The sequence below is a fragment of the Enoplosus armatus genome, chromosome 22 (assembly GCF_043641665.1).
Source record: "Enoplosus armatus isolate fEnoArm2 chromosome 22, fEnoArm2.hap1, whole genome shotgun sequence".
NCBI classification, from domain to species: Eukaryota; Metazoa; Chordata; class Actinopteri; order Centrarchiformes; family Enoplosidae; genus Enoplosus; species Enoplosus armatus.
The window spans coordinates 16563096-16588033 of record NC_092201.1 but is presented as its reverse complement, the minus strand read 5'-3'; the positions used below and the strand labels follow the sequence as shown (position 1 = coordinate 16588033).

The window sequence follows — 24938 nt, the reverse complement described above, 5'->3', positions numbered from 1 at the left end:
TCGACACGTCCTCTCCAGATGTTGCCGCCGTGGGGCCGGTGTGGCAGTCCCGACTCCTCTGCCTTGTTAAGTGTCGCGTACGTCTCCAGAAGTCCAGGCTTTTGATTCGTAACGCACTCATAAAGCCCAACGCTTTCCTATCTAGCTTTGAGAGAAATGTACTTTGGTGACGTGCGAGAGACTCTGAAATCTTCGCGGGCTCGGCAGACGAGGGACTGACTCCGGCTTTCCTAATGGGCGACATAAAAACCTATGGCCACATGATGAATGCTGCGATAAAGAGCGCTGGCAGTCCATTGGAGGAGCTCATACAGGAAAGGAGGCAGATGGAACGCTCAAACGGTTCCCGAACTCGCTCATTTGTCCAAACTGCATACCTTGCGGGACTCTGCTTAATGGTGGTTTAATTAAAATCTCATAAAACGCACCTCTCATCTGGATGAGCTCCGAACGGCTCGGAGATAATGGAGGGGCCCTTTCACCTGCCCTCGCTACGTTCGATATAGAGGTGCCCGGGTGAAGATAACGGCTATTGATGACCTCCCCAAAGTGGGATGAGAAAGGCGCCGTATCTGAAGCCAAACCTCTGCCCGAACGTTTGACATGAGATGAACAGGCCGTTGTTGATACCTTGCGAACGATCAAGACAATAAAACAGTGGCACAACCCAACAAACCCGTCCGCCAGCAGCTGATACATACTTTAGACTGAGTATTATTATGCTCGGGTCAGTTATTTACTCTGTCTTTTGACCCGAGCCCAGGTGCTCATTTGTTTCCAGTGCAACACAAAGTGAGGGGTGAAAGGGTTAACTGGCGTCTACGGGCACATAAGCCTGCATCCTGGGAATTGCGTCGATATTGGACGGTTTGTAAAACAACTAAATCAAAACCCCACTTTAATCTGAAGCACAGTGAATTTTCAGCACAGCACTTTTACTCCAAGCGGCTGTTTTCCTGTTGCAGAGTGACGCCTCGCGGACGGGCTACTCGACAAGAGAAAGCCGACTAGCACCGCGACATGGCCGGACGTGAGGCACGAACGCCGGCTTGGCTTGACTTATATTGAAGATTTGAGGACATTTGATACCAGTTTCACCCAGCCCTCAAATGTGGCCATTCAGAACGGGCAGAGAGACTTTTACTTTACTTACGCGTTGTGCTCCCAGCGTGCAAAATAAGTTCGTTTGAAGCATACAGAACCCTTTACGGTAGCTTAGTTTAACGGCTAAAATCCAGGCAGCAGTCATAGAAAACAAAGGCACCCAAAGACCAGAAGAGGTGTTTTTATGATTTGCCCAGGTGAAATTTTGCCAAAGGGTGGCAAGTTTGCACGTCTGAGGCGTGAGGCTGTGTGCATAAGTGTGTGTGTGTGTGTGTGTGTGTGTGTGTATTACCTGGTCTGCCAGGGAGGTGGACAGCATGCTCATTAGCTCCCTCTCCGCAGTCAACCTCCACATCTGCTCCCATCTCAGCTTCCGCAGACGGTCCAGGAGAAGCAAAATCACCCCTGGAAGGTGCGCACAGACACACACACACACACACACACACACACACACACACAAACACACACACACACACACACACACACACACACACACACACACACGTACAGACAGAGATGTGGTAGCTTAAGAAACAGAGAGATCGCTATCTAGCCGCCTGGTGAAGGTGATAAAGTCCAGTCGTGAGGCTCGCAATCGCAGCCTTGTGTTCTCTGCGATAAAGACAGACTTTCAGCTCAAAGACGGGGCGTGGCATTGGATGGAGAAAATATGTCTATATGAGAAAAATCCTCCTGGAAACAAATCACTCTTAGAAGCTCAACGTGCTTTCTCCCCCAACAAACAGGGAAAAAAAAAAATCCAAAAACTTCTTCTCAGGTCCCTGCAGAATAAAAGGATCTCAATGGCTTTACAAATAAAAAAAATAAAAAAAACTGATTTTTTTTTCCTAGGATGGGGATAAACAAACTGCTTTCACACCCCCACGCCCCCCGGCTGTGTGTAGCTCTATCTGTTGCCACGGCCACCGCCCACAAAGCCGGGCCCCTTCCGCAGCTGAACCCGGGGGCTTCTTCTGTCAAACGGCTGCTCAACGCAAACGCGACACACCCCTCCCTTCCTGTCGTTCAGTCGCGGCCGACAAGGGAACGTGAGCCCTTTTGAGTGAGTTTCTATTTTTACTTTTTTCATGCAACTTCTCACAAGGCATATTTCATCAGTGCGCCATACGCTCTTGCAAGGAAAGACACTGCCTTACTACTTTCACTTTTTTAAATTCTTAAAAAAAAATTGGGGGGGGGGGGGGTTGAAAAGTGGAGACTGCAGTCCTCATCAGAAAAAAAAAAAAGGATTAACAGGAAATAAATACTTGGGACAGCAACAATCAAATGTTTTCCTATTACAGCTGCTAAATGGAAATGATGCTCAGATGCTTTAAATTATAATCAAAGTAAAAATATAAAAAATAAGTCAATGCAACATGCTACAATGCAACCGGGACACTTAAAGGTGCCGTACTCACCGGTGTTGAAGCCTCTGCCCAGGGCCGGCCAGGGTCGATGGTTCTTCCACAGGTTGCCCAGGTACCAGTCACTCTGGTTCTCCACCAGACCCAAGACCTGCTGACCTGAGCACAGCAAACACGGCGCCATCACTGCTTTTTTTTTCTCTGCAGCTTTTCATCTACTTATTAACTATAATTAATTGTAGCGAGTGTATTTCATCATCCCCATCCCTGTATTTATTGTTTCATAGTTATGTATTGTGTCCTGGGGGGGGGGGTTCGGCTGAAGTAATGTGGTGGTTTTCAGAAAACAAAACTACATTTTAATTTTCTTTAATATCTATAATTTGATGTTCGAGGCACCTCAGGAGTTATTTTATGAAGGAACATTTTGGTGTGCACACCACCATCGACCTGGCCGCTCTGCTCACACATCGGCTGGTGATTTTTTCTCTCTTTTTTCCCCCCTAATACTTTCAAACACTTTCAAACACATTCATGGTACAATTCAGCACACAGGATCCATCAGTACAACGGCAAAGTCATGTCGTTCTCCCACTGAGAAACTGTTCTCTAGAGTTAGACTTATCTATTGGCTTATATATGCTTATCACAGATATATCGTTATCAACATATGTGTCGCCCAATAAACTATAAACTGCAGTGCAGCAATGCCCAAGAGGGTAAACAGTATCCCCATTACACAGCTTGTCCACCAGAGAGCGCTAAAACGTCTTTTTTTCACAACTGTTCTCAAATGTCACACATATCTCGGCCGCTTTTCTATAAAAATATGTTATGTCTTTATGAAAGAAACAAACTGCAGCTAACTATTGGCATCCACCTCAAAAATCCAATATTGTTGGGCTAAACACCTTTCAAAATAATTTTCAATCAGTTCTTTGCCATTTTTTTTCCAGTCAGTGTTGAGCCACTGTCAAACCAAGGAGCAAAGTTCTGCAGGAATGAGTCCTAGAACCCGGATATTACCTCCGGTTCCCTCGTCTGGAAGTCAGTGGGTTTTTGGTTAGATGCCTGAAATAAGGTCTGCGGCTAACACAAGCTTAAGGAGGTTTCTACGTTTTGTTCTACAGAGCTTATTTTCTGCAATAATCCAAAATCCCGTGGAACAATCCCCGTTGGCTTCTTGTCGAGGGAACCAGGGGCGACGCCATCCCTGCAGCGCCACTGAGAGAAAAAGCACGACGTCACTCTGTTGCACGGATAGAATTAGCACTGTGGAAATGATACATTATACTGAATCTCTTCAGGTTAACACAGAAGTGTTGAGTTTGCAGTAACAGCGAATTAAAAGCAGGGGCAGACCATAAAACTTAATAATAATATAATTCTTAATAAAATATGACCATTATTAAGTCTGGTTCTTTCTGCAGTTGAGGTAAATAAAAAGGTCGGTATTTGAGAATTTATGATAATCACATTTTAGGCTAGCAGCTTTAAAACGAATTATAAACTCAATAAAAAAAACAACAACATTATTTATTGTCATTGGTTTTATCCCGAGATGAGACAATTGAGTCATGACTCCGAGCTAACTGGCTGTTCTTGACTTGGACTGGGGGGGGCTGGCTGACAGAAATAGAGGTCGGATGGCGGATCTGGCGGCAGGGCACCTCAGGGTCAGCCTGGTTCGACACAGAGCCGGCGGAAACATAATCCCTCAATAAAGTGGGCTTTCGGCCGCAAAACCGGGAGAGATGCTTTAACTGCCACCTCGCACATGGCCTCCGCCGCTGCCACGTAAGAAGGTGCAAATTGAATTCAACACTCACACGCCTAGGAATTTAAAGTTTTCGAGCCACCAGACAAAAAAAAAAAAGGGTACGAGGAGGACAGGAGGAAGAGAGAGAGAGAGAGAGAGAGAGAGAGAGAGAGAGAGAGAGAGAGAGAGAGAGAGAGAGAGAGAGAGGAGGGCATGTACGTGGGCTTCAGGGCGAGAGATTATGGAAGACAAGCTGGGCAGAGATAAGGGTGGAGGATATAGGTGTTGGGGGGGGGGGGGGGGGTAGCGGCCTGGAGAGCGAGCATGGGTGTAGCGGTGGTGGCTTTAATGAAGGCTGTAAGGAAGATGAATGAGTTTATTGGAGCAGGCAGCCTCTTTGGGAAAGGCTGCAAAACAAAGGGCATCATTTTTTTTTGTTTTTTTGGACGAACCCAAACCAATCCCGTCGCCAGCGGCGGCCCCCTTCTGTTATATTCTACTCCGCGCTTGTATTAAGGTTAAACCAGGAGTTTGGTTGCAATTAAGCAGTCAGCAGTGTGTGATTAATTGCAGCTAATGACACTTTTTAATCATGTTGGATGTCAACACACGAGCACTGCATTTTAACACTGGCTGAGTGGATTCAGGAATCACAGGTTCGGAGCTCCTTCGCGTCGAAAAAGCATAGGCTGTATGTAAAGATGGACGACATGACGGCATGAAGCCAAAACGTCTCAATCGCGACCACCAGACAGCGATGCGGTCACTTGCCACTACTGCCCCCGCTGCTTTCTTCTGTCCATACAGCATTTAACAAGCCCCCTGCGAACTGTTCAACGCCAATTCAACAATAATGTAACTAACCAAAATAAAACCACGATCCACCACAATGATATGCTGACACATGCCAATAACTTAAAGCCTGTGGCTGGTAGACTACATGGGCAACCCCCCCCCAAATTCTCAGGTCGTTAGCGACATAAACATTAACCGGCCATAGATGGCGAACAAGCGATAAGACAGTGGTTCTTTGTCATTTCCGTTGCAAATGCGGCACACAAAATGCTCCACTATGTACACCAGCTAGTCTCTATTTTGATCCGTCCGCCGCACAACAGGTTTCATCGGCGCCGTTTCACCCCTGGGGCGGGGGTTGACGAGAGCGGGAGCTCGCGGGCCAAGAAAGAACAAGACAATGACCTAAAAGAGGCAAAAATGCTCCGTAGAGGTGAGGGGGACGAGTCGGCGATAATTCTCCACGTGTTCCGTCGCTACAAGCGCATTACACACAGTCATTTCGTCCCATTCTTTGTAGACACTTAATATATATATTTTTTATACTTTGAACCATCTGATACGTCTAAACCAAACGAAACCGCTCAACTGTTCTCCTTCCCCATCGCTCTCAATGTTCCCGAGTAGCCAGCTGAACAGGGAAACGCGTAAATAAAATGCTGTTGACGCATCGAGGCCCACCTTTCTCACAAAAGGCTCGACTAAATTCAAACATCCCCGATGAGAAAAACTGAAGAGCAGCTGACCGTGAAGCCTCGGCCCTTGCGGTTTTCTCAAAAAAAAAAAAAAAAACACAGTCAAAACACTGGGTTTTCCAAGTCAGAGAGCATGACAGGCAAAAGAAAAAGGAAACAAAATCAATACGGCTTTTGCTCCGTTTCAACAACAAAAAAAGAAGAAGGAAAAGAAGGCACGGTTGTGGTTTAGAATCACATCTTACGGAAAACAGAGCGAGGCCATTCTTCACACTGTTCTCTATATTCAAACACAGCTGTTAGCCACAGCCACTGCATCAGCTTCTTCTTCTTTTTTTTTTTTTTTTTTTTTTTTATCTTCAAAACAGATTAATTCACATTACACTGTTTAGCTGCTATTGATCTTGTAATTTACAGATCTGGCCCGCGAGCCCCTGAAGGATTAAAGCCAATACCTGCTATTTAGCGATTACAGTCTGGTGAAGACGCTTTACAGAGTCGGACATAACAGCGCGTACGAACGTCCAGCAGCGAAGCAGAGTCCTCACGCAGCAAACCTCGGGCCATCCGCAACATGCAGGCAGCTGAGGGGAGGGGGGGTGAGAGCAGTTCTTAAATTAGCTGTGGAGAGGTACCAGGAGATCAGTGGAGGAGTTTTTTTTTTTTTTTACTGCTGAGTCAGTGGTGCTCATACATACTAAAGATGGATGCCAAGGTCAGGAGGCCCAACACAACACTCCACACCATTTCATCCTCCCACTGCAACAACCTTACCGGGAGACTTCTGCACCAACTCGACGCCTGAGAAATCCTCCTAATAAAAAGGGATTATGCAACAAATTTGGTTGTCCAAGCTAGTAAATGGAATTGCATTGTGACGGCACTGTTATCCAAATGTGTGATGATTCCGAGTGAAATTCAGTAATTTAAAGGTTTGTTTTACACATGTGTGGAGTTTTATCTGATAACACTGGTTCTTTGCAGTGTGACATACTGTATATATATATAACAATTATGTACTCGTAACATCAGAAATTCTATTTGAACGGAGGGTACCAGCTTCTACCGAAAACTTCTGGCCTTATTACTGCTGAGCAAGCTTGTTTAAGTCTGCATCAGTCGGCCGTAAAAGCGCTTATCTACGTTTCTGATGGCTTGTCTAATGTGTTTTGCTACCTCTAACCCCCCCCCCCCCCGAGATGTTCTATCACGAGAGGAGTTTCATATAGATTTTTACTTGTAGACGTGGTCCATCTCTCCGCTGACGTCTTTGCTGCAGAAACAGGCCGAGGATCGGATCATCAGTGAAACGTCCGAGAGTTACCACTCTCACCGGATGTGATGATCCGTCCATCCATGCGTTCATTCATTAATGTTCTGCTTTAATAGAAGTGTCTTTTCTTCATTTGTATGAGAGCAAATGAAGGCTACAGAGAAGAGGACCATCTTATCCTTGAGAGCTTTCCTGAGATGCTAAGTGAAAGTGTTGAGCATATATTATATTCCTGCCAATGCATCGATACAATGTCATTAACTCTCTTGTCGTTTCAGACCCCGCCACCACACCCCCCCATACCCTTATTTTGTTCAATCCTGCCACCAGAAAACAATGAAATGCTGTTTTACGCACTACTAAAAAGGACACACTACTTCCTGCACTCCTCCCACTAATTAAGGTGGTCGCAAGGTTTCTCCTGGCCTGGCCTTTAGGTGACAAACACACATCTCAGGACCCTCCAGTCCAAGGTCGGGCATGCTCATTATTCCGTATCTTCACAAAAAGCAATTCAATGCCGTGGGCAACAATGACTAATTGTAATGGTTATCTTACGTCACATATCTCAAGTTTTTTTTTTGGTTAAAAGGCACAAAGAAACAGAAGTGGTTGAAACATAAGCCACAGGACACTCAGCATCTCAAACGACCAATGCTGACACTGGCAGGGTACGTTTTTAAACTGTTTTAAACTGCCTTTGTTTGATGGTTGATGGTGTAGAGACAGAAAACATGGGGGGGGGGGGGGGGGGGGGGCGTGGTATAACACCTCTTTTCCCATAACAGAAAAGCACAGGGGTCACTAATACAATGGCTCTGGTCAAGCATCCCAGTGAACCGCGACAGTGGGACAGCGAGCCGGCACAAACAAATGCCAGGGCCCTGAAACTAAAGCCACTAAATGGACACAGACGCCACAGACAACCGAAAGACCAACAGGTAAAATCAGAGGTTAGATAGTGAGAGCTAGCACGACGAGGCAAGTCACCTTGGACGGCAAGTGATCAGCTAAAAAGCATTTCTGCCGCACGAGAAAAAGAGAGACACAATGTCTCATGCACTTAAAAAAAACCCTGCAATACACTTAAAGTGTCCCCATATTCAAGGACGGGTAGTTAGTCGGTAACGCTGCCAGAGGCATCGTCTGCCATCGGTTCTGCTGATTGCAGGAGCCGGGGGATTGCGGGAAGGCGTGATTTGGCGATGTGGTGCAGGGCGTTGTCATGGTGACCCACTTCTGTCATTAGGGCGCCGCCGTTTTGCACGTTAACCAGCACGAGCAGGACAGGTTTGAACTGGGTTTACATCTAATCATCTTTCTCGTTTGAAAATGTCAACCAATGATGGGAAAAAAAATGATGAAGTCTAAAGGACGTGTGACTGCCTTTTTAATATCCACAAAATCAAAAGGATTTATGGGGGAGGCAGCTGGGGAGACAATTTCCATGATCCAACACTTTCTAGACTCTTAAGGCCCCACTGAGACCCTGGAGACGATCCACCTGCAAAAGCCTGCCATCATCAATCACCTACGCAATCGCACACACATTTTCCGCAAGTCCTTCCCTTCGTTCATCCATTCATTCATTCATTCCCTTCACTTTAAAGAGCCAACCAGGCGACCAGGAGCCTAAGAAACGACCCACAAGCGACTGACCGAATGGGTAAACATGTTATTTCTGTACAGGCTTGGCATAGGGAGTGGGCTTCGGGAAAGCCGTGGAAGCTGAGATCCAGTTCCACACAGCTGTTACTTAATGGCGCCTTAGTCTTTCTAGTGTCAGCAGGCTCTGACCTCCATTTTCACTGCAACAGCCCAGTTGGCTCATGGTTAATCTACCTTGTCTGTCGGAGCAGAGTAAAGAAAAAGGGAGCCACCACGTGCGCCTGTAGCGCTGATAAGGGGGCTTACAACTCTCTCTGTCTCAGTACAGCCTCGCATTACCCGGAGGCTGGCCCGGAGTACTGTACTAGAGCCTTTAGGACTAGTACTAGCGTTTATTCTGAAGTTAGCCCTGTAGGAAAGCCATGGACTTTCATACTACATTTATGAATGTGTGCAAGAATCTGAAATCTGAAACTCTAAGTGACTGTAAGTAATTAGCTTTAATTCGATTTTACAGGGACGTTGTCTTTACACTGTTTGCATCCACCTTGCCATACATCATGACGAGAGAGAAGCAGAGGGTTTCGAATTTTTCCGACACACATCTTCAGGTGTCGCTATGCTAGCTCTCGACCCTATCCAGCTCTACGGGAGAGCGGATGATCTCGACAATTAAAGTTCTCTGGTGAAATTGCATTTCAGGAAAAGGACATTTTAAGGTCTAATGCATCAGTTTCAATCAGATCCAAACCGAAAAAGTAGACCAGAATGAATTGGGGTTTTGGCTCTCCCTTTGATGTACCAGTCTCCTTTTAATTGGAAGTTCTGATATTCTGTTTTCTCATCTTAAAAAAAATTAGACAGCGTCCAAATGATGTCGTTTTTTATACTACTACTAAGTGTTTGCTGGAGTTTTGATCTAAGACAGTACCTGGTTAAATAAATGACATACTGCAGCTGCAGTATATATTCTCCCTGAACGAGAATGTTCTGCTGGGGAGATCTTCGCTTAAAACTGTGCAGGGGCACTGACAGCTTATTTAGTAGAGGGCGAGGTACAGTGCTATATCTGTGTGACTACTACCGAATGAGTGTTGCCACCAGGGAAAGTGTTAGGGCTGGGGCTGCAGGATGCTCGATGGGTTACAATCCCGGTGTCAGTGTGCATGGCTCTTTCCAGCTCAACAGCTTCGTGAAAAGACTTCATCACACCAGTGATGGGCAATTATTGCTTATGTCAATCAAAATGATATCAAGCCAAGTCCCCGTCCACTGATAAGGTTCCTTTTCTCTTTGCCTGCCCACAAATCCACTCTCTGTGCCTCCATTTCTGTTGTCTCTCGCGTCAACACTGATTACTGGGGATAAACGGTAGATGACGAAGATAAAACAATGCTAGCTGCTAGATAAGCAGTAAAATGGGTTTTCTTTGACGCCATTGTCAAGGTGTCACCAGCATTTAAAGGGTGATATTTAACTGTGCGATCGCGCCGGAATCACACCAGAAGATTTGAGGAGCGGAAGTGGCTGCCGGCCTTTCCTTTCAGTGAGCCTTGGTGATGCGAAGTGGCAGCAGTCGCCACGGCAGCACCAAGGACTGAACTTCCGCTGCCCGAGCGGCGACTCGGTTTCGAACTGAGATTGAACTGAATCACCCACAACATGCTGACGCAGTTGCCAATTTCAGATAAGGATTTGATTTCCTTCCCACTGCGACTCTTGACTATGCAGAATCGGTTGTTTCTGCTGTTGCTGCACCAGTTTGAGCCATTGTTTCACTGCGACAGGAAGCCAAGATGCTCAACCTCGTGGCAAGCGCTACCTTGAGCGCAGTGCATGTTTTACACCTCGCTGCACCCCCGAAAGCACAGTCAGGTTCAACTCTGATCTGTTTGTCAGTGATCTTGCAAAGCACAACCAATAAGACGACAGCAGTCTGTGACATAACCCGAAAGCAAGCCAAGACAGATTAAAAGCTCATTCTTTGTTTACTTTACAGGGTTTTTTTTTTAGCAGGGTTTTATGCACCTTCTCCTTCTCATCTGGCTCCAACATACAGTTTATAGACCCCTCATTCACAATCATGGACTCAACAGTGGAGGTGTGATAGGGTGATGCTCATTGTGAATTGATCCTTGAAATAACATCCTGGCTCCAACCAGTGCAATTCAAGACTCCCAGCGGCGTGACCTGGGGAAGCTGAGACAGGTTCAACTTCATGCACATGTACTCTGACACATGGGAGCGACAACCCGGTTCATTTTGATTCACTCAGAAAACCCATGCCTATATCTAAAACTAAAAGGCAGAACTAGCCTAATATGAGAAGCCATGCGTGAAATCACGTTGAAGATCTCAAAAATGGACTGCTTCAGCAGCAGGTGCACTGCTTCGTTGTAATAGCAATGGGAGGAAGTAACTGCCCAATCAGAGTTGAGGATGGGAACGCTAAACTATCACGGCGCGTATTACGCCCACACGCTTGACAGACTGTCACTTTGAGTCCGCTGTGTGCTATTTTTGTGGGTTGCCACGGTAACCCCCTTTTTATTTCACTGTTATTGAAATGCCAATACCATCCTACCATCTGGTACTATAAAGGATATAAGAAATAAAATGTCCTGTACCTTACACCAGTGATTTAGTACTTTTATTGAGTGAGGCGACTGAAGGCAAAATATGAATTGTCTGGGCACCCTGGTGGCCTTGGGGTTTAAGGTGCTGACCATGGACCCCAACGTCCCTGGATTTCCCAAGCATGGGTGAAGCTCCAAAAACCATGTATCCTACACTCCCCATAATGCAACCACTAGCATCTTTTTTGTTAGAACCTCCCTTCCTGGTAAACACCAACATCTATCGAACTCCACACCTCCGAGCTTTCTGTTAAGAATCTGTAGTCTCCAAGCCCCGAAGACATCATCAGGCATCAGGGTTATTTTATCAGACTAGTTCAAACTACAGCACCTGTCCATTGGCCTGCTTTAGTCTATCTGTTGTGCCTTTAGTACCAGGACCTCATCAGGACCACCCACCACTCCATTATTGACTCTTGTCTCACCCAGTAGCAAAAGCACACTTAAACCTGCTTTCTAATGCCTCACTTACATTGGCCTGTGGGCCCACTGAGCACGTCTTTAAGTGCTTCATGTTTGCACGCTGCTCTGGGTGGTAAAAAAGCACGTCCGGTGGTGTGGCGTTGAGAGGAGGTGACAAAATAGGTCACCCTGGTAGGAACGGAAAAGTTGTGTTTAATGTATGTCTTTGTCGTGGCAAGCGCTCACATGTGCGTGTTAGTTAAATGTATGCATTCGTGTGTCAGAGTAGATGTGGAGACAGAGCGACAATAACAGGAGTGGGGGGGGGGGCAGAGCCTGTGTATGCATGATAAATCCTATTCATGAGTGTGGTTGTGGTTCAAATACTCAAATAAATGCTTCCCACCGAAATGAAAACCTTCCGTGCAGTTCGACCTCTCAGACACACTGCATCAAGACCAGTGTTTACCATGCATAGAATCCATTTAGGCAGTAAAAGCAAATAAATCCGTCCCCACGAGTAGATTTTTATGTGCATTTTTACTGTCATATTCATTCATATTTCGATATATGCCTTCAAGTAGAGACTGCCCGAAGAATGAAACATTATCCCAATTGGTATGTTTCACCACTTTGAGACTACAAATGCATGACGAAGACACAATTCGTGGAGAGAGGTCGGAGATGCAGTGGGATGCAGTGAGGGGGAGCCTATGACAGCAGGCCTTTCACCCCAACTTCCAGTGTGGAAATTGGCAACAGGTAGAGATACGTTTGCCTTTGGATGTGATCAAACAGCATGTCCTCTTACCTCATTTGTTTGAAGCATGCTGAGGTGCTTAACCCCCAACTGTTCAAATGGTGCTGGTCAGCGGCCAACAGACTGCACTGTGCGGACTGGTTGTACTGAGCAGATACCAGGTGTGAACGTGTGACTGAGAACAAGGCATTCCTGAAAAAGAGAGCATTGCTCCCACCAAAGGACCAACCTGGCCAAAGAAAGGTTAAACAAAAAAGGTTCCCGGTGAAGAAAGAACATTTGGGATGAGGCTAAAAAATAAGTTTTTGCAGCATGAACGCATGCCTGAATACTTGCAAGAACTGCATCATGTTACTGAGTTAGCACGAACCAAAATCCCCAAGCGCCATTTCTAACCAAACCATATTAGCTCTCTCTGATCCGAAGTCCCTATCCTTCCAAATTATTAATGTGATCGTTTCCTCATCTGCCACTGCTATGGTTAAGATATGGTTAGGTTTAAGCACGACTGATTAGAGGTGAATGTTGAGGAATATAAGAACCATGTTGATGGGACATTCTGAGCCTTAGGTCAGTCAAAAATGACACTGATAGTTCAACTTGGAAAAAGTAATAATTCATGGATTTTGGAACTCCTATTATTATTCCTGGTCCTAGATTTACCCAACTATTTGGTTAATAATCTTGGTCTGGAACAATTTGTGTATGTGAACAGCTATGGAGTCAGTGAGTTAGCTGTTCTGGAAAATTGGCACCATCAAAAGTGTGCTGAATTAGCAATGTATCCATGGACGTACAGAGGATAGTGTAAGCCGCACTGTTAAGACTCCAAGAAGAAGTATACATTTCAATGCAAATTGCTGCAATCAGGCGCTAAGGGTTTTAAAGTACCTTAATGGCCTTTGTGAGCCCTGTGTTACGGCCACTGCTGCAGCTCCAACAGTTGACAAAACCACAATAACTAACTTCCAGGTGTTTTTAGAACGCCGGCATGCACCTGTCCCTTTCACCTCACAGAGTTTTTCTGGGGATTTTTGAGGCAACTACCTTTTACTGGGCAGGTAAACGGGAAAGGGGAACTTGAGTTTATGCTCGATTTCTGCTATAATTAACCAGCTTAACAGCCCTTTTGGAAGATCATCAGACCATTACGTTTCTGTTAAATACCCCTGTGAGATGTTTAAGAATGAATGAGTTTAAATGCGCCACGAACGCACTGTTCAATCCCCCCCCCCATCTCTACATTTAACACCTGACCGCAACCTGCCTCCCCTCTTCTACTTGGTACACACCCCCACAGGCCTCAAATTTGTCAAAGTGGCAAGGGTCGTGGATTGTACTCCTTGGAGGGCATGGTATATGGGAGTGAGGCTAAAATGAAATACGAGGTCTTCAGTGGAGCTCTAATTTCCCCGGGGCTCCACAAATAACTTTAGAATATCTGCTGATTAGAAATGGAGGGTTAAGTCTTAATAAATTCCAGGCAGGCACCAGTGATTTCTGACAAAGGATGGATAAATGGTACACGTCACCGTCTTTGAGTGGCTGTAGAGCCCACCAGCGAGACCATACAATCAGTGGTGAGGGAGGGAAAGTGGCACGCAAGAGTTCACCTTCCTGAGTGCCGCTAGGGTCGTATGAAATAAAGGCCTGCGGGCAAGTGGGAAAAATAATATTAAAATAGACCAAACCAGATGTGAAGTATGGGGTCCATTCTGTCGACTAGCTTGGACAAACATGCCCTGTTGTAGGACCACATTTCCCCAGAAAAATGTCAATAAATAGATGCATGTCAGAAACAGAATTCAGACATTTTGAAAGTATTTAAAACCGTGTCCTCAAGACAAACATCTGAGGTCCTATAAGCCTGGTCTTATGTGAGCATGTTTGTTATAGTCCAAGTTCAACTACCCATAGAGATAGATGACACGAAATCCAGGAAACCTCCCCAAAAAAATCATGAACTGTTCCAAGTGACACTGATTCCCAATTTATAAAGCATAAATTCTCAAATAGTGGCATTTATTTACCTCAACTGCCCAGAGATCCAGGTCCTTATAGGAAAGGGGCTTATATTAGAGACAAGCCCCCTTCTGATTTCCCTGTTTTAAAAGTATATTTATCATAATAACAAATACAACACAAGAGTCGTGTCATGTCCACCCCTCTGCTGCTCTCGTTTTCTCTTTTTTAAAACGCAAATACTACTTAAATCCAGTAATTATTTCCAGATGCTTCAAATTGCACAGTTTTTCGAGTCCTGCTAAGCTACCGTCAAAGAAACTGTCAAATCGAAGGCCTTCCAGCGACTCAAAGAGCGTGAACCCTCCTGTAAAGGCTTTTAATTTGAGATGCCTGCAGGAAGGGTTGAGTTTCACTGACGACAACTTGACCATGCTCAAGAAACGTGATGGAATGGCAAATGGAATTTTGGAACCATGTTATCAGGTATCCAGTTCTTCAGTTGGCTTGGTAATGGAGTGACCAATGACTGAAGCAACCTGAAGGTCCTTAGTAATAACTGAGAGACCTCTGATGGTTCAGGGACCCTACTACCTAAGGTTGTGAGAATTAGATCATTCACGATACAGAGTCCTTGGAATGTCCCATTACTGTCAATTCATGAAGACGTGAGTTTGATAACGAGAGGGATGAAAAGGTGAAGGGCGCATTACGTTTTCCACATCTGCGTAGCCACAAAAGGTCTGTGTCGTATACATTTCGTCAGCTGCTCATGTCCGTGAGCGTCTTGTGTGGACAAGTTCACAAAAGACAGATGCGTGACAGCGTGGAGAGGTGTGAATTGAATATTTTCCAACCTGAGTGAAAACATTTTGTGTCCTGGGGCTTTGAGAATCGACCTCATAAAATGTAGAGAGAGGAGAGGAAAAAGCAGAGGGACCGGAGGGACATTACAGAAAGAAGTGGAGTTTCTGCAGAGTTTCTGAGAGCAGTCAGAGGCTAAGCTGAATACAAACACATACACAGCAGGCACACTTCATACACACACACACACACACACACACACACACACACACACACACACACACACACAGAGTTAGTGCCTCCGTTGGCGTTTGGGGCAAATCAACTCAGATTCTGCAAACGGTCCAGAGGTCGTCGACCAACAGTCAGCAGACGGCCGGAGAAAGACCACCAGAAACAGGGGCAACCCTCCATATATATGTTGTCTGTTATCATGTTAATGATAAGTCCATACTTAGATCAGGCGATAACGGCTGAACCACCTGCATGACAACTGTCCACTGATGAAGACGCGAGTGCGAGATGTGGTTGAAGGCTCCAGACAAAGCCCTTTCTTGAACGTCTATGTATTTCCAAGGTCAAGGATGAACTTGCCCACATGCCCAGGAACTGGATCATTTTGGATCATTCTGTGGTAAAATTGTTCTCATGGAAATGATGTCAATAAATTTAAACTAACTGAAATGAGAAACTTGGGACTTAAATACGCTCACTGGGTCATTATGGCAACAATTCTAGGCTTAAATGAGGGAGGTACCAACCACAAATATACCCAAAGCCTAGAAATAAATGTCTAATGTTTAAAAGCTAACAGAGTTTGAATATAATAAAAGCAGACAGTTTGAGAGCAGGACGATGGAGACGAGGGATGATGAAAAGCTAGAGGAAACTCAGAGTGAGCGAGGAGGAGCGGGAGAAGCAGCACGATTACCTGAGCAGGAACGATCAGGACAGGCAGGATTGACAAGACTGCAGGATGGAGAAGACTCCAAATATTTGCCTCTCGGAAACAGAAGCACCTCAACCCGCCACCGTTAGTGGCTGCTGGCATCACAATGCCGTAAGTTCGCCCTCATTTACAGGGAGCTGACGGCGGTAATAGCGAAGTGTCTGAGCCGACGTGGCAGAAGACCAGAGTCAACAAAAGCACACAACAGAAAAATGTTTAGCTTAGACTCCTCCCACGGAGCCGGATGGGATTCTGCCACTTTGTGATGACGTGGAAGTAAATGGTGGCAAAAATCCGCAGCTGATGCGGTTCCAATTCTGTTGAAACCGCTGGAACTACGACCACAGCCTTCACGAGGCGGCTCAGCTCATTGGATTCATTGGTTTAGAAATGTGAGAAATAGTGGATTTCGTGTGGATTAACATGTTCTATATTTTGTATATGATATGGTGATTTTGTATTATGTATACCAGAATATTTTGAAAATTCGATACAATTCAATGACGAAATTTCACAAATGTCATTGTTTCATACATTTCAACTACATTTAAAGGGTCTGGGACCGGTTTCACAAAGATAGACTTTGTCTCTGTCATGAAGCAGTTTAGCAGGACTAATTTGCCATGAATTCTGGGTAAATTAAGACTTTTTCAAACTAAAAAGACATGGCTGACCAAGCAACCACGACTGACAGGTGTCACAGATTGTTAGCGAGGACACGTGGCTCTTAGTTAGCCCGAGGGTAGTAGGGTAGCTTTTTATCGTTAAAGTGAGTCAGTGTTTATTTTGTGAAACTGGCGACGTCGGCGTTAGACTAATTGAAAATATCTACCTAAATAAGAAAAAAAAAAAAAAAGAAAACACCCCCATGGCATCAGTCATCAGAAAGTTTGATTCAGTTTGTTCATGTTTCGAGATATCCGTCTCTGAGGTTTCCGTTGGTATTCTATTTCTAAATTCTCAAACGACGGCTGGGGCCTTTATTTGAGACATGCTTATAAAGACAGACCTTTTATTTCTCATTTGTATTACTTTAGTATGTTTTTCCTCCATGTTTACCTGTTGTCTTGATCAAAACATATTTCCACAGCACTTATACCATGGGTACAACAACATAGCCATGCCATACTCATTTATTAGGAGCGGACTTTTATTTGTTAGCACTGGCCACTATCATTTGAGACTAGACATGCCTCAATACATACCCTCTTTGAAAAAGTGAACATTTTACCATCCCTCCGCATGCTGGTGGCTTATATGGGCTTGATAAAGTTAATGACCAGAGAAAATTGGGAGCCGCGCTGGCTAAATCATGGCACTGTATCGGCACTCTGAACCATCTTCATAAAGCTTGCATATCAGCTGGTACTTTGAGGAGAGCTAAAGCCTGAAGAGTAACACTTATTGAGTGTGTCTCAGTGGAGTGTTGCAATGCTTTAAACATAATGGGGACATAACGGTTCAGCCAGACTGGACAGCAAAGGGAGTGCGTTGCGGAGGTGCTGCATTGGAGTCAACTGCTAATTAAGATTGATCCAAACCCCAGCTGGCTACACTGCACTATAGGACAGCACTACCCATAAATCTTTGAAGTGACTCACCGATGCCTTCCCCTACCTCTCAGCGATATGCTCACAGGACTTTGTGTCCTACCGCTTGCACACTTCCGCCCTGTCCTCTCTCATTCTATTAAGGTCTGACTATGCTCAAAAGAAGGCCTTGTCTTACGGTTTAGCAGCGTCTGAAACTTGTTGTCCGACCATCCCTGTGTACAGTTTGTCCCCGTTCCCTTTTCTGCTCTCTCTTGCTCTGCCCAGGTGTGCTACATCCTGATTGCCCAATGCGGTGCACCTGGCCTGGGCAAGAAGTACTTAAAGATCCTGAGCCAGCATCAGAGGAGAGGCTTCTGGCACGGGGACTACTACTTTTTGATTGTCTTTATTTAGTGTTTTGGTCAAATCCCATGGCTTTGGTTGTTTTAAAAAGGTGACTGGGTTGGTGGTGGAGTTTTTGTCACCCCCATAGGGCCATCAAAGGGCGGGACGCAACGCCACGTTGGAAGGCAAAAGTGTTCACAGCCGTTTCGATCAGATCGCACTGGAAGGTGGAGTGAAGAGCCGGCAGTCACGGGGAGGCGTGAGATGTAATTTCAGACGTCCTCCTGGAAGGCATTCATAGTGTTGCACTCGTGTGTTCACATGAAAAGTGCCACAAAAATATGAAGCGACATGTCATACAACCCAGTCCACAGGAAGCCTTTTAGAGAGAGCCACATCTCTATGGCAACTGTACGGTCTTATCACACCTTGGCGCTTCATATGTCGTCTGGGGATGGATCAGATTGAACATTCTTACATTTGTCCATGAGAAATGCTGACTTTAAGAGGATTTGTTAGCAAAGTAACTTTAAAGTACTGATTTCATTTAAAAAGAGCTAGAACATTTGTAGAATTTGTAGCATCGCAATTTAATGTTTATCCAACTATCCCTTTGATACTTTCGAGTTATTAGGCCTGATGCGAAATGTACCCGAGTACACATGAACCATACTCAAGACCACCTTTTCAAGCGGACCCCTGTAATCTGATCCGGGGCCCTGATGTGAAATCCCCCTCAAACACCAATAATGAACAGCTGCAGGCCTACATTCTGAAGTTCCACTGTCGGCTCACACGCTGTAGTTTTACGAAAAGATGCTCACCGCCGCCCCGTGTAACACGCAGCTTCTGTCCAGCTGATCCCAACCGCATGTTGGTTTCAAGGAGAACAATTCGACATGGCAAGTCACGGTGGTGATGTTCTCCACAGGAGAACGTGTTGGGGTGGGGGGGGTTATAAAAGGCCTGCCTCTGGGCTAACAGCTGCTTACGACAGACCTTTACTCTGACTGGCTGCCAATAACAAGAATATTGATTATTCTATCGTGTATATTTCCGATGAATAACCCTGACTAAAATATCCACGTATATACAGTGAAGTTGCACCGAGTTAAAATAGGGGAAATAGGAACTGTGTTACCTTTGAACTTGTGGAAGACAGCCCAGAGTTCAGCGATGTCCGTTGCAAACGTGATGTCTGTGTCCAGAACGATGACTCTCTGCAGGTCGGACAACAGCGTCTTAGTGAGCACCAGCTTCATCAGGCCGTAGATTCCAGAGTAATGTTTGTTGGGGATCCATGACACCTCAGACTGAAACACAACACCAAAGCAGGGCAGGGTTCATTTTCTGTCGCACTGACTGAATTTTAAGAATGTGCAGTTTACATGTAACGGCTTCCATAAAGACGGCTGACAGAGCTCATAATTCCTCAAAGAATTAATGATCCGACTGCCGCCTTCTTTAGGCACTACAGGATAGTACGTGAAGTCGAACGCGGCTCTGAGCGTTTATGAAAAAGAAGCTGGGAGGAGGAGTAGGCGTTCCTCACCTTCAGCTCATCTGCATCATAGAAGTCGACCCTGACAGCAGGGACCATCCAGGTATGGAACAGAGAGGACAGGATCTGCTGAGCAATGGAGTCTGTGATGAAATGGAAATGTAGTGGGTTCCGCCTGTGGGCACACACACACAAACACACACACCCAAACTTGAATAAGCTCTTATATGCTTTTGCACAGCGACATCCTGCTTCAGATTTACTAAACGTTCACACTGGGAGTTCTTTACTACAACTACACTAAAAGAGCCACTCCGTCTATTTTACAAAATTAAGAAAACAGTGTGAAGTCGGGTTGAACTATGTCTGGATTTAATGGAAAAGAAAACAATTGTGAGAAACATCAACCTGCCCAGGGACTGCAGATAAATCTAAAAAAAAAAAAGCCTGACATACTTCCACCATATTGACGTTACTTGATGTGAATTGTCGTTAAGTAACTCTATCACACCAGAAATCACCATAAAAGGTTACTGAGCGCGCACAAATATCTGGCTTTCAACAGATGGCCTAATTAATGACTGACCAATTAGGAATGTTTGCACTGTACATCAGAATGTATTCATTTATTTATTTATTTTTTGCTAAGACATAAAAAATGTTAAAACCCTGAACTTGAATTATCTTACTGGTGGTTTACCATAAAACCACGAAAACCGTCAATGAGCCACACTGTTGCACTGGGTGACATGTTCCTTCATTGCCATGAGCACACACTGTAGTTTATTCAGGACTTTATAAAAGAAATGAAGCTATGTATTTGTGGCGTTTTCGAAAGATTTATGCCCTCAGTAGGAACCAATGGGCTTGGAGTTGAGAGCCACAGACAGGATAGGGAAGTCAGAAAGTATTAGTATCAGTTATTTAGAATTGCACTAACATGAAAAAACAATTTGGGTCAAGCTGTGAATGCTATGAACACCCACATCTGTCCAACTTCATGCTCCCAGTGCGTAGCACAGGCCGTCTGTTAAGAATGTGTAGTGTGATGTCAAATAAGAGTAATTTGACTTGGCAAAGCTCCTCGCAGCCTCAGATGACATTATACAACTGGTTTAACAAGGCTGAGTAGTACTCTCCGTGACAAGTAAATTGACTTTGACTAAGGGTGGGTATCAAACCTCAGTACTCTTTTGGTACGGACCAAAATGTGTCCATGGCGTAGTATCAAAAACTGTCATGTTCTGAAAGCTGGCATTACATGCCCGGTAGTTGTAGTTTTACTTGCTTACTGTCTGAACGGATAGATTCTGATTTAAATCAGAATTTTGCCAACTGTAGACTGAATTTCATTTGGGCAGAATTCTTAAACAGCTGCTTGAGTTCAGACCCGATTTAACAATTGTGAACCTTTTTTTGGGTCTTGTAGTAGTATGTTCACATTCCTCAAAGTATGGTTCTATCTAAAAAAGTATTTTTTTTTGTATCAGTTCCAAAACTGAGGTATCTTATTGGCCATAGTAAAGAAAATGTTGAGGCCCAGCCTTGACTTTCAGATGCCAAACATGATGGCCACAAAGACATGTTCCAGTCCACTCCCACTTCTTGCTGCTGTTTTTGCTTCGATTTTCAAGAAGCGGTGGTAACCGCCGGGATTACGGAAAAAAAAATTGCAACGCAACCGGCATACTAGCAGCCCGGTCAGGGGTTAAAGTTCTTCTCCCTCTTCTTTTTTGTAGTTTAGAGGCAGTTGGCAAACTGCTTTTAAGTGCATTTCCGCCACCTTCTGGATTGAGGGTTAAAGTTCACAACATAAACCTGCCGCAATCACTGGATTCAGTCTGAATGCATCCTTACCCTACATCTACAGTTCCATCTGCTCATGAAGACAGTGTGATATGATTGAAAGCTCCAGAATAAGGGAGTAATTGGACCTTGAGTAGAGACTGTTTAGCCAACTTCAAGTATATAGTTTGGGGATGAGTGTATGCAGTCAGCCCCGAGGCTGGTAAAGTCGGCACAGCACAGTGAAGGAGATGATGCATCTGACAGGACGACCAAAGCCTCTTCCAGAGAAGCCTATACACTCTGTATCTTACATCAGCTCACTCACACAGAAGAGGGAGGGGGGGGGTGCAAAATAGGTATTCAAAATCATGTCAAGAGATAGTGACACTGAGCTGAGGATGTGAGCACCCTGGGGCGTCTTGTGCTGAATGGCTTTGGGAATGAATGTGTCAGCTGCACTTGCTCAATAAGCACTGGGGGCTGGAAGCTGTCAAAATGTATCGGAACTCCAGTTCCATCCAAGTTGTCAGCAGCAGCAGTGCAAGGGTCTTCACATCCTCTGGACAAACAGCAACAAGCCTTTCACTGGATGCTTGGGATTACGCTGACAGGGAAGCAGATATTTCAAGTGCATCCTGATTATGTGATGCGGCGTCCTGTGATGATCTCATCATCTAAATATTGTTATCTTGTTCCAGTAAAGACTTTCGGAGTGGACAACGTACAGATTGATTGTGCTCCCATCCGTTCAGAGAGGAGCGGAGGATTGTCCTGAACCGGAGCATTCACATTCATGTATTTTTTCAATTAAATTTTATGCATACAGCGCAAAATCACAACAAAATTCATCTTGTGACACTTTACATATAGAGCGGGTCTAGTTCGTACTCTCTCATTACAGAGACCCAACAGTTCCCAAAATGAGTAAGCACTTAGCAAGAAGAACCTTGAGCAGAACCAAGACTCTAGGTGGGCAATAATGTTGCCTAAAGGAAAGGTGAATAGTATTGGTCCAAGCACAGAACCTTGTGGAACTCCTCGACTGACTTTGGCGTACATGTCGTACATCGTTCGACGTGTATAAACTGCGATCGATCTGATGAATACGACTTAAACCAGCTTAGTGCGGTTCCTTTAATGCCAATTAAATGTTCCCCGTCTCTGTAACAGGATATGATGGTCAATGGTGTCGAATGCAGCACTAAGATCTAACAAAACAAGTACAGAGAAAAGTCCTTTTTCTGATGCACTTAGAAGGTCATTTGTAACTTTCACCAGTGCTGTCTTTGTGCTATGATGCGCTCTGAAACCTGACTGAAAGTCCTCAAGCAACTTATTGTCATGTAGAGTCAAAGTCACACAGCTGGTTGGCAACTATGTGTAGGGTAGGGATGCACCGATGCAACTTTTTCCTCTCCAAATACAGATTCCAATACCCGAAGTCAGGGTACTGGCTAATAACAATTTGGGATTGTGTTGTTATATTACATCAATTAATTACAGGCTTCTGCATTTCTGCACCTAACCATTTCAGCTGTGCATGGCTCCATCTTTTTCCCTAGAAACCAAAGCCAACCTTCTATGGTAATTGCTCAAAGGTCGCAGTCAAGAAGATGCAATGTCAGTCCTCCTTTCTGAGCCACTCTTTTCATTGTGTTTTACGAGAACAAAATCCATTTAATCCGTGTGCTTTTTCTAAAGCGACTTCCAGACAGAAAGTGCCAAAAGTGTGTAAATCTAGTTTAAGAAAAACTGCAGCGAGTTTTGGTAAGTGCTGGTCATCTCTGAATAGCAGCATCAACACTTCTCACTGTCTAAAGCACTTCTTGTGAAGCACACACACTAAGCCATTGAACCGAACTGAGCAAGAAAAAACATATATGCCATAAAGGAGGCAACAGAATTTCATCAAGAGTCATCAGGCCACCTTGGCTGACATGATGTAGCTGATAGCTGAAACGCTGAATTACATATTGACATTGACAAAGAAACTGTATTTAAGGTGAATCAGTCACATTTAGTGGATACCTGACCTGAGGTCAATATCGATGCCAATAACAATTCAGTGGATCGCATTGGCGCATCCTTTGTGCAGAGCAGTGGTTTCCCCTGAAATCTCTACAATTACAACTGTTTTCAGTCTCCAATTGAAGTGTGGGAGGGGGAAACAGAGCACTTGGATAATATTGATGTACGCAGACATGGCCAAGTACTTTCCGTAATGACTTATGTCGTCGATTGCACAGTCGAGGCTTCGGCATTGATATCTTCCCTCATGGCTCCTTGAGGCAGCGGTGGCCTAAAGTTTAGAGAAGCGAGCTTGTGACGGGAAGGTTGTCGTTTCTATCCGGCAGGATACATTTGGACGGGGAAGTGAAAAGCAGCGCTTGCGCCTCCCTCTTTACCACCACTGGTCAAGGCCTTTCACCCCGACTGCTCCAGTGGAGCCGTTCAATGGCCAGCAGATCAGACTGTGATTGTACTGGACAGCTTCCAGGTGTGAATGTGATCATGGCGTTCCTGAAAAAGAGAGATTTGTTCTCAGTGAAGCTCCCCCTGAACGACCCATATGAGTATTTTCTGGTGCCCCTCCCAGCAGGACAACACGCCCGACAATTAATCATGGATCAAACTTGATTGAGGTTAGGGAAAGATTGTGGTCGTGATTAAAAGGAACCAACGTTGTTAGGAGACGAGAGGCGAACAGTGTTCCCAGATGTCAAAGTCAGAAGCTTTGTATGTCCACCCATTAAGAGGTTTTGTGGCGTGTACCAACGTCTACCACTTTTCACTTTTGCTTCTGACAAGAGAGCGGTTATCATTTGGACATCCACAAGAGGTCAGGTCAGGAATACATACACATGTACAACGGACGACTGACGCTGTTGTTGTTTTTTTCTGCTGGGGACAGTCTCCGATTATCCTGACGGGACACACACAGCTGCTGCTGGACATAACGGCATGATAAGAAGCCCCGCTGCACAACGGAATACAACGGAAAGAGGCCATCTCTCAGGTGGAACAGCATCAGTCACAGTGAGAGCGATTCTACAGGGCTCTCCATCACTGAGGCGAGAGACGAACTGGTGGCAAATATTTGATTTACAGCGTAGGACTGAACAACACACTGCTGCGGGAAATTCACTGACAGTACGGTACAGTAACTATGGCATATATCATTTAAATCCCATTTCGCAGGGAATTTACGGCATATTCAATATTTCATCACAAATCGACGACACGTGGAAGAAATACAGCTGGAGAGGCTATTTGATAAAAGCCGCAGGGGTTAGCTTATCGCAGGGTCGGGCTGTGTTTGACAATCAATGTCCCGTGCCCCATCCCATCCTCTCAGTCATTCAGCAGAGTGCCCCACGCTATCAGATGACAGTCCAACAGGCTGACCTCTCAGGCATCTGTCCGCTCGCATATTTGTCACTCGGCGGCAAAACAGCAGTGAGTCAACATTTAAACGTCCCCTCTGATTACACAGGGCCCGCAGGGGGTTAGCATATTAGCAATGCTGCTGGTGACCTGCCCTCAACCAAGAAAAAAAAACACAAAAAGAAAAAAAGAGGCCATTTCTGTCCAAAATCATCACCCGTCATCTGATGAATTAGGGTGGAATCGGTAAACTCTACCCTGCCGCCTGTTTAAT

General features: G+C 45.0%; 1 protein-coding gene across 4 annotated transcripts in view; it reads right to left on the bottom strand.

Annotated features, from left to right (window-relative positions):
• large1 (LARGE xylosyl- and glucuronyltransferase 1) overlaps positions 1-24938 on the bottom strand; it is a 59896-nt gene that overhangs the window by 14179 nt on the left and 20779 nt on the right. For all 4 annotated transcript variants that reach the window (XM_070928980.1, XM_070928977.1, XM_070928978.1 and 1 more), the window contains 4 exons: positions 19544-19667; positions 19133-19304; positions 2526-2630; positions 1397-1509 (listed from right to left, as the gene is read on the bottom strand). In XM_070928980.1, the coding sequence (XP_070785081.1) occupies positions 1397-1509; positions 2526-2630; positions 19133-19304; positions 19544-19667 (514 nt within the window). The remainder of the gene's footprint in view (positions 1-1396; positions 1510-2525; positions 2631-19132; positions 19305-19543; positions 19668-24938) is intronic.